The sequence below is a fragment of the Molothrus ater genome, chromosome 16 (genome assembly GCF_012460135.2).
Source record: "Molothrus ater isolate BHLD 08-10-18 breed brown headed cowbird chromosome 16, BPBGC_Mater_1.1, whole genome shotgun sequence".
NCBI lineage: Eukaryota > Metazoa > Chordata > Aves > Passeriformes > Icteridae > Molothrus > Molothrus ater.
This window is the reverse complement of record NC_050493.2, coordinates 1,160,725-1,175,934: the sequence shown is the minus strand read 5'-3', so window position 1 is coordinate 1,175,934 and position 15,210 is coordinate 1,160,725. Positions and strand designations below refer to the sequence as shown.

At 59.8% G+C, this 15,210-nt stretch overlaps 1 protein-coding gene across 1 annotated transcript in view; it reads left to right on the top strand.

Annotated features, from left to right (window-relative positions):
- Positions 1-375: 375 nt before the first annotated feature.
- RAB26 (RAB26, member RAS oncogene family) overlaps positions 376-15,210 on the top strand; it is a 29,193-nt gene continuing 14,358 nt past the window's right edge. The window contains exons 1-2 of the mRNA XM_036392659.2: positions 376-624; positions 3,166-3,276. Coding sequence (XP_036248552.1) covers positions 403-624; positions 3,166-3,276 — 333 coding nt within the window. The 5' untranslated portion in view covers positions 376-402. The remainder of the gene's footprint in view (positions 625-3,165; positions 3,277-15,210) is intronic.

Below are 15,210 nucleotides of genomic sequence, written 5' to 3'. Positions count from 1 at the left end.
ATTCGCCGTTCCCTTCGCTCCTGCAGACCCACCCGAGGCGGCTCCCGGTGCCCCCACGATAACGCGCCTCGAGGCCGGGGCGTGCAGGGGCATCGCGGGGAGTGCTGCCCGCGTCCTCGGCTCCCTTCACGCGGCTACAGACCCCTCGCAGCCCGTTCTTGCCGTACCCTCTCCCCCCGGTGCCCCCCGTGCCCCCCGGTGCCCCCCGCTCCCCCCGTTCCTCCCGGTGCCGGCGCTGCGGGGCGCGGAGGGGCGGGGCCAGAGCTCAGACCGCGCCCCCTCCCGCCCTCCGCGCGCTCCCATTGGCGGAGGGGCGGCGCGGGGCGGGGCCGGGCGGGGCGGCGGCGGCGGCGGCTCCCGCGCCCCCCCAGCGCCCGGCGCGGCCGCGGCGCCGGCCCCGGGATGTCGCGCAAGAAGGCGGCTCGCAGCAAGGGCGGCGGTGCCGCGCCCTCCGCCGCGCTGCCTCCCGCCGGGCAGGGCTCCGGCCGCGCCGCCACCGCCCCCCGGGGCAGCTCCGCCGCCGCCGCCGCCGCCCCCCCCGAGCTGCCCCGCAACGGCGGCGCGGCGGCGGCCGGGCGGCCCTCGCTGAGCAGCAGCGGGGAGTTCTACGACCTCGCCTTCAAGGTGCGGGAGCGGAGAGGGCAGCGGGGAGGGTTGTGGGAGTGCGGGGTCAGGCGGGTGCGGGGCCGGGGGTAGCGTCGCCGAAGTTCCCGGGGGCCAGGACCGGGCGGGCATCCCTGCATCCCTTCATCCCTGCATCCCTTCATCCCTGCATCCCTTCATCCCTGCATCCCTTCATCCCTTCATCCCTGCATCCCTGCTTGCCTGCATCCCTGCTTGCCTGCATCCCCGCTTTCCCCTCTCCCAGCCCTCATCCCGCCCCTCCGCAGCCGCCCGGTCGGGGTCTCGCTCGGCGGGGGCTGCGCCCGCAGAGCCCCTGGAGCGGGGCTGGGGCTGCGGGACTTGTGCAAGTGACGGCCGAAGGCTGCTCCGGGGAGTTGCTGTAAGCCCCCGGATCCTGTGAGCCTACAGGAAAGCGGGGCTGTGAGCAGGGTGGTGGCACCCCCGAGGGGCACCGAATGTGCTCCGGCTGCTGCCGAGATGTCCCCAGCCTGCTGGGCTCCGGTGGCTTCTCCTCGCTGCTCAGACCCTGGCGAGCGACTCACAGCGCAAATGTATCTGCTTCCTCCCCACTTCATCCTGCGACCTGATGCCAGCCCAGCTCGGAGCTCATTTGATGATTTTGGGGCTCACACAGCGATTTTGGGGCTCATTGAGTGATTTGGGCTGGGGGCACAATTCCGTGAAACCCCTGTGTGTTTGTGACACGGATCTCTGTGCCGAGCCCGGGGCATCGAGCCTGGAGAGAGCAGCTTTGCTGGGGCAGGTCCCGCCTGGTGTGTGGTGGGGAGAGCTTGGTGCCTGTGGCGTTGTGGTGTGGAGGTTTGGGATGTGGGGTTGGAGGTGTTCAGGTTTGGGGTGTGGGGTAGGAGGTGTTCAGGTTGTTTGGGGTGTGGGGTTGGAGGTGTTCAGGTTTGGGGTGTGGGTAGGAGGTGTTCAGGTTGTTTGGGATCTCAGGTTGGAGAGGGACGTTCCAGAATTGTGCTTGGTTGCTTTGGTAGGTGGTTGGTCCTGATACAGCTGCATTAATGGTTCAACAGCTTCCCTAAAATGGAGCCACCTCTGTGTTTGCACTGGTCCTTGGCTCCTGGAGCTCACCTCTGCCTGCCCAGGCTGGGGCTTTCCCTAGGGCTGGTGCCCATGGCACGAGGGTGAGCCAAATGTGTCTCAGATAAGCCCAAACACACCGGGTAGGGAAAGCATCTGCTAATGGTCTGGCTGTTTTGACCCAGTGGCAGACAGAAATTGCTTTGTATCCAGTGAAAGCCTGGTTTATTAAACTTTCTCCTTCCCTTCCCCTCTCCCGGGGCTCCCAATCTGTGACAAGTCCTGGGCACAGGGCTGGCTCCTGGCCCTGGGCACTCTGTGTACCCGGTGAGGCTTTGGTGCTGCTGAGTGGGGAGAAGCTGCTGTTGAGGGTCACCTATTCCAGAAAGATGTCTGGAAATTTTTAAAAAATCAATATTTTGTACTAAAATGACTTTTCCCCCTTCCCTTGGCTTCACACTGGCACCTCTGCGGGCTCTGGCTGCCCTCACCCTGCTGTGCCAGGGCTCAGTGCCTGGTGCTCCTGTGGGACACCAGTGTGGGGCTCTGCTGGGGCTGTGGGGCACAGTGGGCACATCCTGCCCTCCTTGGCAGTGCCAAAACGAGCTGCACCTGCAGCTGGGGCTGCTGCTGCCTCTGCAGAGGGCTGGTGGCATTTGCCACTTGTGGCAGCCCCTGGGAGGGTTCGGTGTCACCCGGGGCAGTCCCTGCCATAAAGCCATTTAAATCCTGTCACGGGTTAATGGCTCCTGGAAGGCAGATGGCAGAGGGAAGGAGCTGGCACGGCAGGTGTGGAAGGAGCTGGCACAGCCCCGCTCCTGTCCCGGATTCCTCGGTGTCATCCCTCCAAGGGGAGCAGGGTCAGAGCCCTGGGGGCAGCAGGGCTTTGGTGTGGGCAGAGCTTTGGGGGAGCTGCATTTGGAAGCAGCCTCAGCTCTGCTGTGGTTGCTTTGTGGAGAGGAGCTGCCTGCCCTGTCTGTGCCCAGGGTGGCTGCTGGGTGGGGAAACTGAGGCAGGTGGCACCGGGAGCTGCTCCCTTGGCATCCATGGAGGACTGGGAGGGTGGCTGTGGGCATGTGTGGGTCCCACTGAAGCGAGGGCAGAGTGCACCCCTGGAGCTGGCACTCGTGGCTGGGGACCCCCACGAGCAGTGTCACCCTCCCAGGAAGGCCCACACGTGGTGGGGACAGCACAGGCAGCTCGTGTCACTCTCGGTTTCCAGGGGCTTTGTGCCCCCACCAAGGACCTGTTAAGTGCCTGTCAGGGCAGGGGAAGGTGTCTCCAGTTTGGTGACACGGTGCAGGGTCTGAATAATCCCCTTGTGTGTCTTCCCCACCCTGCCCTGGCTGCGAGGACATCGCTGTTGGGTGTGCTGCTTCCCCCAGGCACTGCTGCCACTGCTGTGATGGAGCAGGGTGATGGCTGCAGTGGGGCTGCCTTCCCAAGCCCTGCAGCCTCTCACCCTCCCTGCCTCCATCCCTCCTTCCCTCCCTGCAGGTGATGCTGGTGGGGGACTCGGGGGTCGGCAAGACCTGCCTGCTGGTGCGCTTCAAGGACGGCGCCTTCCTGGCCGGCAGCTTCATCTCCACCGTGGGCATCGACTTCAGGGTGAGTGACGGGACCCCTCTGGGCTCTGGCAGGTGACAGGTGGGTTTTGCAGAGGGGTAACAAAACACTGAACCTCTGCAGCCGTGCCAGCTCCAGCTCCAGCAGCAGCAGCATCCTTGTCATGGCTTTGCACGGGGATGGGGAAGCCTCTCCTCTGCTCAGGATCCTGAGGATAATTCCTGGAACAACTGAGGCCTGACATCTGCCCATGAAAATATTTCCCTAAGGCAGTTCCAGTGGTTTTTAAGAGTTGTTCGTTTTTTTTTCTTGGAACAGCAAAACCAAAACTGATAAAAACCAGAATGTCCTGGAAGAATCTCCTGAGCACAGCTCTGGGGTGCTGATGTGGGGCTGTGTTGTGCTGAGGGATCTCTGAGGTCCCCGTTTGGCTGACATGGTTTGGGAGCAATGGCAGCATCCTGATGCTGGGAGAGTCATGGGGGCAGTGCTTGGAGCTGTGCAGCTCCAGTGAGGACAGTGGGAATTGCTCCACACAGGGAATAACAGGTGGACTGGGGGGAAAAAAGGGGATCACATCCCACCCTGCAGTGCCCAGTGTGCCAGGGCGTCCTTTGCCAGGCAGGAACATCTGAGTACGGCCCCAGGCCCTTGTAACCTTCCCTTGGCCCTGTTTCCCTGTCAGTCCCGTGCTGGGGGGGCTGCCTGGGGTCTCTGTGGTTCCCTCAGGCCCTGTCCAAGGGGGTCCCCAGCCGTGGGGTGGGACAGCAGAGCCACAGGAACGGTGACTTTACAGAGGTGGCACCAAGGAGCCTTTCCAGCAGCTGTGCAGGGCACGAGGCAGGTCTGGCACCAAAGAGCAGCCAGCAGCACGCCTGGCTTGCCAGGATCTGCTGCTCCTGCCCCTCACCAGTCCCCCAGCCATCTGCTCCCTCCAAAATGTGAGCTTGTCACCTCCTGGGGTGTCCGGGCAGTGCTGCTCTCCCTGCCCTGCTCCCGGCTGTGCCGTCTCTCCGTGTGTGATGGATTTGGCTCCATTTGGGGGCTCTGCCGGGTGCTGTGAGGAGCTGCTGGTGGTGCCACACACCAGTGTTGTGTCTTCCCAGCTGCCTTTTCCCAGCAGGATCTCAGATCTTGACTTTTCTGGGAGATGAGTGTCTCTTGTAACCTGCTGCTTGGCTGGGGTGTGAGTAATAACCCTGTGGTGCAGTGACACTGGGAAGGGTGGAGGACAGCTCAGAAAGCCCTGAGCAAGGAAGGGATGGTCCATGCCTAGCGAGGCTGGGGGCTGCTGCAGGTGAAATGGGTAAATTGGGGTCTGTAATTGTATACAAAGGTAATTACACAGTGTTCAGGTGTTCTTCAAATAAAAGGGTTTTATTACTGATTGCAGTGATTGATACAGAGGGCAGCCATAAAACCCTATGACTTATTGATTAGAGTGCTGAAATGACTGTTACTGAGGAGCAATCAAATTAGAGTTAATTTACTTCTCTAATAGAGCTGCTAGAGCTCCATGTCTCTGAAATGGGCAGATTATACAGTGGGGGAGATCATGTGTATGCCCTAAAACTCATTATTATCATCCTTGTAAGGCATTCATAATTTTGGGGCGACGTGGAAATAGTTTTTTGATGTGCCTCTGCATTCCCAGCAGGATAATCCTGTTTGGTAATTGTCCCTCTCGCCGTGGGCGCCGTCATGCAGATGATGCTCTGGGGTGGCAACACTGGAGGCTTCTGCTGGTTTTAATTTGTGTCTTTTTAATCACAGAGCTGCCACATCACAGCTCCTTCTCCCTGCAGCCCCGAGTTTGGCGGGGGTTCGTGGCTGAAGCACTGAGGTGCTGGCAGTGGAAGGCGTCACTGGGGTTCTCTGTGTTCTCTGGCCCGCTGTGAAGGGTGCTGAGCGAGCACAGGGGGGTTGTTTTGGGTTTTCGGCAGGGACTGTGGCACTCTCTGAGCCTGGCTGGCCCCAGGGGCTGCAGGGAGCTCCCCAAGGCCAGCGTGTGTGCCAGCTGTGCTCCTGTGCACGCCTGGCCTTGCTGGGACCTGCCACGGCCCTGGGGCCATCCTGGCTCGGGACACCACGGGCACGGAGCTGCCCAGCTCCACACACTGTCCTGGGCACCATCTCCGCTCCTCCTGATGCCCTCTGGTCCCTGCCATCGCTCTGGGGGCACCCCAGGCCAGCCCAGCTCCCTCCTCTCCCAGCCCATCCTCTGGTCCCAGTGGGCTCCAGGACCAGTGCCCATGTTCAAGGATGGCAAACCCTCAGATGCACCCAGAGCTATGGCTAATGGCTTACACAGGCCAGAGCGAATGTAAATGAATAGAAATCCATTTAAAATTAATCTGGCATTACAATTCCTAATGGCCCCTGAGGTTTGTTCCCTCCTACTGTTTTATGTGAGGGAGAACCTCCCGCGACGTGTTTGTTTATTATCATCTCTTAAACAAAGAGGGATGTTGATCTGAATGTGTTTGGAAAACAAACCACTGATGCTGGGGAAATAAAGATGATTGTAATATTAAAAAAGGCATCAAAATGGCACCTGTTGGCTTCGAGCTTTGGAGGTGCTGAGTCCTCAGCATCCTATCCCGGGAAAATGTGGTTTGCTGGGGGAGCATCTTTAGCTCCTGGGGATGATTCCAGCCTCCCCAGTTCAGCTGGGACAGGGCCAGGTGTCCCCAGGCTGAGGGTTTGGCTGGCTGGGGGTGCAGGGATGGGTGGGGGCCATGGAGGCAGAGCCCTGGGTGAGGGGTCCTGCTCTGGCAGAGCTTTGGCTCTGCAGGAACCTCTGTCTGAGCAGGAACCTCTGTCTGAGCTCCTGAGCTGTCCCCCAGGCTGGGCTGGGGGACAAACCCCTCCCTGTCCGGATCACAGGTGTCACCTTCAAGGTGTCATTGCTGGATAATGAGGGGGTTAATTACTGCCCTCCTTGAGCTGTGCTGAGCCATGGCACCAGGGAATCCTGGCAGGTGCCTCTGCCCGGGGGTCTCTCCCCACAGATCCCCACTGGTGAGGGCAGAGCAGCTCTGGGCAGGCTGTGGGTGCTTTCCTGGCTTCACACATTGGGGTTCCAGGGAGAAGGGGCTCCTGGAGAAGGGCAGGTGTGGTGCTCAGGGCTGTGAATCCCGATTTTCTCAGTGCCACGGCAGGAGCTGCCTCTCCTTGTCATTTTGGCAACGCTTCAGAAACCTCGACAGAAACTCAAGCTGTGCAGCCAGGGGGACTTGTGTCCTGTGGTGACAGCTGAGTGATGGAGTCTCACCAAAGCGAGGAGCCAAAGGGCCACGTGAACCCCCCGTGTCCCTGTCCCCAGTGACACCCGGGCTCTGTGGGGCTGCCCAGCCCCGTCCTCACCTGCCCCGGGCTCTGCAGGGCTGGGCAAGGGAAGAGTTTTCTACTAATTGGACCTGAAAGGAGAAGAACATAAAAGAAAAAAATTAGGGACGAGCCTTTCCTCCCTGGGAAGAGGTGCTAATGAGCTCCTTTGCATTAGCAGGGGTGATGGTTCCTGTGTTAATCAGGGATGAAACCACTGGGAAGCTTTTTGGTGGCGTTCAGAGCAGGGTGGCTCCTCTTGGTGCTGTCCCAGGTGTGCAGCGGTGTCACTGCTCTGCTGCTGCCCCGAGGACAGGCAGCAAAGCAGCAAAGCAGCAAAGCAGCATCGTCCTGGCACCTGGCTCAGGAGGAGCCAGCCCGGGGCTGGGCACAGCTCCAGCTGCCAGGGCAGGCAGTGGCACTGGGGACATTCCCTTTGGAGGCTCAGCTTTGATGTGCACAGGTTCACAGGGCTGGGGGGGTCCAGCTGCTCCCCAGCCCCCTCGGGAGGCTCCGTGCTCTGCCCCAGCCTTGGCTGTGCCATGGTTAATGTGGGAGTGCTGTAAATAAAACCTGGCCCGGTGGCCCTGAGCTCTAAGGACTCCTGATTACACTCAGCCCTGTGCGGCTCAGGGCTGCAATCAGCGGTGGGTGATGTGGTTGTTTTTTTGGGTTTTTTTTTTAACATGGGAGGTTTGTGGCATCTCTGGTTGTTTTTTGTTGTGTTTGTGTGTGCCCCTTCCACAGGCTGCCCTCTGCTCCTGCAGCGAGCTGAGCTTTACAGAGCTGAGCTTTACAGAGCTGAGCTTTACAGAGCTGAGCTTTGCAGAGCTGAGCTTTGCAGGAGGATGGGAACCTTTGCTCCAGCCCTGCAGAGGAGCAGTGACCACGGTTTGGATTCACCCAGAATGGTCCTGGGGGTGCTGGAGAGGGCTGTGGGTGCCCTGAGCATCTGCTGGTCCCCAATGGGCACCCACATCCCTGCCCCTGGGGTGATGCTCTGCTCCCCAGCAGGTGCCCAAATCCCTGCCCATATCCCAGCCCTCATCCCTGCCCTCATCCCTGCCCTCACAGCCTTTGAAGGGCTGGAGCAGCCTGGATCCTCCTGAAAGCCAGGGCTGGCTTTTATCTCAGCGGTTGGCACAGAGCATTAGCAGGGCTCATTTTCTGATGGATCAATCTGGAAAAAGTGGGAGGGGAGCTGCTTAGGCCAGAAGAAAGAAATGGAAATAAATTAATTTCAGTGTCTTTCTGTGCAAAATTAGCCCTGGATGTTAGAGGGAGGGAACTGGGCAGAGTGTTTAGCCTCTCCTTTGCTGTGTGGGGTCAGGATGGGGTTTGCTGCAGGGGTGGGTTTAGGTTGGTCTCCAGGGCTGGAGCTCTGGAGGGAAGAGTTTTTTCTTTTCCTGGGAGAAACATCTTGGTACTGCCAAGTTGTTTGGACCAAATTCCCCTTCATGAGTCCATGCCAGTGGCAGCAGAGGGGCAACCAGGATGGGGAAGGTGGGGCAGGAGCAGGCAGGGGATGCCTGTGCTCCCACCTTGAGTGTGCCCATGGCAAATGCTTGGGACTGGATGACCTTTAAGGTCCCTTCCAACCCAAACCATTCCATGTTTCTGTGTGTTCCCAGCAGCTCTTTGTCTGAAAATCAGTTTGCTCTGCAGCTCCCATTGCTGGATGAATTTTAATAGCAGCTGGTAGCTGATTTCATATTTTTGCATTTCTCACTGTGTGGAGAGCTGGGCTCAGTTTGCCCAGAGCAGATTTCCATCCCTGCAAGTGCTCAAGGACAAGTTGGAGGGGGTTTGGAGCAGCCTGGTCTGGTGGAAGGTGTCCCTGGCCTGGGCAGGGGGTTGGACCTGGATGCTCTTTGAGATCCCTTCCAACCCAAACCATTCCAGGAGGCTCTGATGGTCCCTGCCATGCTCCCCCCCTCTGCCTGCTTCCAGGGTATGGACCCGGTGCTGTCACCGGTGCCTGGGGACCAGCTGTGCCCAAATGCAGCCCGGGGAGGCAGATCCTGGTAGTTTTGCCCAGGGAGAGCAGCCCTGGCCAGCTGGCATTGTGCCCCTTGTGCCCGTGGGTGGCTCTGAGGGTGCTGCTCCCCCAGAGCTGCTGCGGGTGCCCGTTCCCCACTCCCAGGACGGGCTCTTGGGACAGTAAATCTCCATTTCCCTGGGAACCAAGCCCTGCTTTCCTCGCAGGGCTGCTGCTGCCTGGCAGAGGGACACTCTCAGCTCTGCAGTCGGTGCCTGTCATTTGCATGCAGGGGCTCAGTTGCCAAGGGATGCTGCTGGTGCCCGTGCCCGCTGCTCGCAGCTCCCGGGCTTTATCCATCCTCCTGTGCCTCCTGCTTTTGGAAAACAAACCCATCCAAGCCCCCAGCTCTGCAGCACAGCAGGAAGATGCAAACCCCCGTGTGCAGGCGGTGATCCCGTGCACAAGGGACTCCATTGCTGCCTCGGGGAAGGTGCAGAAAGGAGATGAATGCCTTCAAAGCAAAGAAGTGCTTGAGCAGCTGGGGTGGCAGCCAGCCCCAGAGCCTGCTGAAGAAAACTCTTAAGCAGCTCAATCCTCTTTGCAGGGTGGTGGGAAGGTGCCTTCTCCACCTCCTTGGTGTCAGAAATACCACCCAGAATAGTTTGGGTGTGGAATTTTTTATCCATTGCAGCTGCCAGGACAGCGCTGGGGATGTGGGGCTTGCAAGATGCTTCTGGAAGGGCACCAGTGGCTCCAGGCTCCTGCAGCCCTGCTGTGCTTGGTGGCTCCCTGGTGCCTGTTGACATCTGGGGTCCCCGTGGGTCTGTCCTGGCCTGGGCTGGTTGGAATGATGGATTCAACGAGCTCAGGGGATTCAATGAGCTTCAATGATGGATTCAATGAGCTCTTCAGAGAGAGGGCCTGGGCTGCTCAGGAGCTGCAGTGCCAGGACACAGGCAAGGAAAACACAAACTCGGGAGCTGCTGGTGCAAGGAGGGAGCTTGTAAAGGGGCTCAGTACAACCTGCCTCTGTATCCTCCTGGTCAGAGCTGTGTGGGAGCCCAAAACCCCTAGAGCGGATGGGAACCATGGGGAACTCAGCTGGGAAGCTGCAATTGGCAGCCCTGCACAGGGTGTGGGGCAGATCCCTGCTCCTGCTCCGGCCCTGCAGGATCCCTGTGCAGGAGCTCGGGCTGGGGAGGGCTGTGGGCACACGGCTGTGCTGTGTTGGCTCCTGTCTGGCTGCTGCCAGGTGGGAAATTGGCTCTGGAGAGGCCAATTTGGGCACTGAGCATCCCCTGCCATGGATCCGAGCCGGGCTGGATCCGCTCCCGGTGCCAGACCTGAGAGGGAGCGTTTTATACTCAGTAAAACATTTAAATGGGGCCAGAGCAAGCCTAAATGGTTTCAATATTTAATGGAATACATTTGGCTTAATTTCACTTTCATCTTTTATTTGTGATAAAATATTGAACTCAGCTGTGCAGAACTGGGTTGTTCTTTGAAAGCAGAGGGAAGGCGCCCAGGAAAGGGGGGACAGGTGGGGTTTGGGTGCCTCTGACCCCCCCACTGCCCCTGGGATGGGCATTTGGGGCATCCCTGCCCTGTGGCTCTGCCTTGCTCAGCTCCTGTGGTCACCTGAGCCCTTGCTGCCTCTCTGCTGAGCTGCTGCCTCGTTTTGTTAATGAATTATTGCTCCCAGCAGGGTTTGGGTTATTCCTGGGGTGGATGTTGATGATCTCTGTGGGGAAGGGTGAGGTGCCAGCCCCGGGTTTGGCACTGCTGCAGTGGCAGGAGCTGGGCTGAGCTCACCAGCTGCTCTCTTGTGTTGTTCTTCCCTGAAAAACACCTTTCCCTTTTCCCCTGTCCCTTTTCCCTTCCCTTTTCCCCTGTCCCTTTTCCCCTTTTCCCCTTTCCCTTTTCCCCTGTCCCTTTTCCCCTTTCCCTTTTCCCCTGTCCCTTTTCCCCTTTCCCAAAAAGCCACTTCCCTGAGACCTGAGCCACAGGGTCAGTCCCATCCATGGGTTCTGTTGGATCCTGTGATGGTGGCACTGAGCATCACCGTGCCCAAAGGCAGGGCAGTAATTGAATGTGCCAAAAAGCCCGGAACAGTGAGCAGCAGCAGAGCACCCTCCTTGGGAAAAACCGGGGAAAAACTGGGAAAAAACTGGGAAAAAACTGAGAAAAACCAGCCCCATCAGAGCTGTGTTTGGGGTGGAGGGAGCTGCAGTGTGGTGTGTCCCTGTCCTTGGGTGCTGATAGGGCACACACAGTTCCTATGGCAATGGGGGAATGAGGCATTGATTGCAGAGCCTTTGGAAGCAAAATATTTTATTGTTGGCACCAGGGGCAGAGCTGGGCACTGCCCGTGCAGCTCCTGGCTCCATCCCAGGGCGCTGGAGCTGCCCTGGCTCAGGATCCCGGAGGAGCCCTGGAGCTCCCAGAGCTTTGTTTGTCTACCAGGGACATTTCAGTTGTGGCTCAGCACCGAGTCACTGCCCTGGGGCGCTGGTGAATCTCTCAGAAACAGCAGCACATAATTCATCTTTATGCCTCCACGGGGAACAAGTGTTTCTCCCTGATCACAACTCATGTGAGCTGGGAGCTCGTGGTGCTTCAGCTTTCCAGGGTGATGTCCCTTGCCCTGGGCTGTGGCTGTCCCAGGGTGAGGAGGTTTAATGGGTGCTGTGGGGGTCTCAGTGATGCTTCTGAGCCTGAGGAAGGTGTTGGTGTGGCTGGGCTGAGTCAGTCAGGAGGTCAGCAGGCAGGAAGGGTCATCTCCTAGGGGCCACAAAACCACTGGCACGTCTCTGAGGATGTGACTGGTCCTGCTGTGAACACCTGGACAGGGCTTGTTCCATTTTGTGTGGGGTTTTTCCATTTAATTTATGGAAACGAGGGCAGTGGTGGGAGCTGTGCCCAGCTGCTGGGGTCAGATGCCACAAAGCCATGGCACGCACGAGGCCATGGCACCCACAGAGCCATGGCACCCACTGAGCTGTGGCACCCACAGAGCCATGGTACCCACTGAGCCATGGCACCCACTGAGCTGTGGCACCCACAGAGCCATGGCACCCACTGAGCTGTGGCACCCATAAGGCCATGGCACCCACAGAGCCATGGCACCCACTGAGCCGTGGCACCCACAGAGCCATGGCACCCACTGAGCTGTGGCACCCACCTTGGCACCCCTCCTGCCATCTGCCTGTGTCTCGGGCCGTTTTCCTCCCGCCTGCCAAGGCTCGATGTTCCCAGGCTCGGTGACACACGGGGGAAATGGAGCCTTTGGCTTTTCCAGCTTTGCCTGCGCAGCATCACCACGGCAACGATCCCAGCCAAGGCTGCGTGCCATTAACGCTGTGACTGGGGAAGAGCCCCGGCTGTGATGAGTGCAGGGCTGGGGAGGGGCTGCGGGTCCTGTCCCACCTGTGCCGGGCTGGGGAGGGGCTGTGGGTCCTGCCCCACCTGTGCCAGGCTCAGGAGGGGCCGTGGGTCCTGCCCCACCTGTGCCAGGCTCAGGAGAGGCTGCGGGTCCTGCCCCACCTGTGCCAGGCTGAGGAGGGGCTGCGGGTCCTGCCCCACCTGTGCCAGGCTCAGGAGGGGCTGCGGGTCCTGCCCCACGCCTCCTCCTCACCAGGGCTGGCCCCAGTGCCTGGCACATCCCCCATGGGGAGCTGGCTGTGGGTCCTGTGTTCCCAACGCTGTTAAGGATCATTTTCCCCCAAAAAACCAAGTGCAGGAGGCTGCTGAAAGCAGCTCCAGCCTGTCTGGGGAGTTAGACCCCACTGCTGGGCTCTGGGCCCTGTGCTGGACGCTGAATTTGGTGGAAATTGCTGGATTTGCTTCTCGTGCCACTCAGCAGCAGCCGGTGCCACCGGTGCCTCCGTGCCTTGCTGCTTCCCTGGAGCTGATGGTTAAGAAAAACAGAGCTGCATGTGTGGAGGAGTAATGCAGCCCAGCCTCACTGCTGGGGGCTCACAGTGCAGACCCTGTCCAGGGATCTCCCTTGGAGGGGAGCAGTCCCAGGGTGAGCATCCATCCACAGTGCCCTGGGCAGGGCAGGGGCACTCCAGAGCCCTTCTAGGGGAGCCTTTGCTGCAGCCCAGGGCCAGCCCAGAGCCCTTCCTGCAGCCCAGGTTCAATCCAGAGCCCTTCCTGCAGCCCAGGTTCAATCCAGAGCCCTTTTTGGGAGCGCAGGGAGCCCTTCCTGCAGCTCTGGCAGCCCCATGGCCAGGCTTTCATGGCTTTCATGGCTTCATCTTTGTTCCCTGGAGCTGAGCACGCTGGGCTCTGGAGCTGTGGGGAAGCAGCCAGGCTGTGACCCCTGGGCTCTGCCCTGCCCTGTTTTCCTCAGAGGAAGGGCTGGGGGGTTGCTGCTGCTCCTGGTGCCAGTTTTTAGCGCTGAGCCCGGATCTGGCAGCCCCCCAGCCCCAGGCCTGGTGAGGGGCTGTGCCAGGCTGGTGGGATGTGTCCCTGCCCATGGCAGCAGCATGGCAGGGGTGCCCTCCCTGCCCACAGCACTGCTCAGTCGGCGCTGAGGAGCTGGAGAGGGGGTCCTGCTCTGTGGGGCTGCTCCCCAGACCCCTTTGCATTGGGGTGACACGTCCAGGTGGCCTCTGGCAAGGCTGGGTGGCTCTGGGGCTCAGCCCTTCCTGAGCTGCACCTATAAATGTGCATGAATTACTGGGAGAAGTGCTCACCAGTGCCCCAAATAACTTTGTTCCCAAGCAAGCGTTAATGCCTGGCAGATGTGATGTGTTTTTCCCTCCTGGGTAACACCCGTGGGGTCAGAGCGTTCCTGCCAGCCGGGTGTGCTGGGGGAGCACAGCAGCTCTGGGAGGGCTGATGCTCCAGGGACCGGCCCCACAGCCAGTGCAGAGCTGGAAATCCTCTCCTGAGGGCCTGGCTGCTCCAGCTGGAGCCCTTGGCCGACGCTGGACTTCCCAAACGTGCAACAAAAAAAAATAAATCAGTGTGATGGTGTGTGGGTTTTGGTTCAGTTGTGTCTGTGAAAGAGTTGGCAGTGTTGGAACAGCTTCCCAGGAGCGTGGTCTGCATTGCTGCCCAGACCTCCAGCACCCACAGTGAGGGACCTGGGGGGCTTTGCCTCCCTGGGTGATTTCCCAGCACAGTCCTGCTTGCAGCTCTGCTCCAGAGCCCCACATGGGGAGAGTGAATGTGGAGCTGGGTTGGCCAGACTGGTTGGACTGACTGGGGCGGCTGTGGTGTGGAAGGGATGCGCTGAGTGTGCTGCAATTCCTCAGCACCTCTGCATCTCCCGGGGCTTTCAGTGCTGCCCAAACCTGGGGAAGAGCCTGCTCCAGCAGAGCAGAAAATGGGAGAGCTGGGACTGCTGCCAGGGACAAGGAAAAGCTGTGCCAAGATCAAAGCTTTGAGTGCACGGTGCCTGCTCCTGTGCTGTGCCTTCTGCCTTGGGCCACCTGTGTGTGGGACACCCGCGTGGCCACCCTGGCACTGGCACAGGAGTGTGGGCAGGGCCCTGCCTGCTCAGCCCTGTGTCCCCAGCTCTGTCCCCAGCTCTGTCCCTGTGTCCCCAGCTCAGCCCTGTGTCCCCAGCTCTGTCCCCAGCTCAGCCCTGTGTCCCCAGCTCTGTTCCTGTGTCCCCCGCTCTGTTCCTGTGTCCCCAGCTCTGTCCCCAGCTCTGTCCCTGTGTCCCCAGCTCAGCCCTGTGTCCCCAGCTCTGTCCCCAGCTCTGTCCCTGTGTCCCCAGCTCAGCCCTGTGTCCCCAGCTCAGCCCTGTGTCCCCAGCTCTGTCCCCATGTCCCCATGTCCCCAGCTCTGTCCCTGTGTCCCCAGCTCTGTCCCCAGCTCTGTCCCCAGCTCTGTCCCTGTGTCCCCAGCTCTGTCCCCAGCTCTGTCCCTGTGTCCCCAGCTCTGTTCCTGTGTCCCCAGCTCTGTCCCCAGCTCTGTCCCCATGTCCCCAGCTCAGCCCTGTGTCCCCAGCTCTGTTCCTGTGTCCCCAGCTCTGTTCCTGTGTCCCCAGCTCTGTCCCCAGCTCTGTCCCCATGTCCCCAGCTCTGTCCCTGTGTCCCCAGCTCTGTCCCCATGTCCCCATGTCCCCAGCTCTGTCCCCAGCTCTGTCCCAGGGCCATTTCAGGGTTGTCCTTGCACAGGGGGCAGGTGCCCAGGCAGCACCATGGTGCCATTGCCACCTGTGGCAAAGTGAGACCTCTGTGGATAGGGAGGAGGAGGTGAAACCTCAGGGAGCTCCTCTGGACTTTGTGGAGCAGGCACAGGGTGAGGAGGGTCCTGCCCTGCTCAGGGGGCTGGGATCTGCTGCATTCCAGCCCTGGCTGTCCCTATTGCCTCTGCACCATGCACAGAGGGGCTGTGGTGCCAGGGAGCACTGGGACCTGATGGGAGCCATTCCTGGGGGCTGACTGCACTCGTACAGACATCAGAAAATCTCATCAGAGCTCTTCAGTCACTCTCCTTTCCTTGGATGCTTCGAAGAATCTGGGCTCAGGTTTGCTGCACAGCAGTTTTTGGGAGCTGTCTGCCTTGGCTGCGGGTGAAGGATGGGAGTGTTTGGGATAAAAAGCTACAGATTCCTTTGTCAGGTCTTTGGGGATTTCATTTTCTTTAGGGATGAGAAGTGCTCTTTAATAATGCTGTTTGCAGTGCTGTCTGCAGACGCTGCTGTGTTG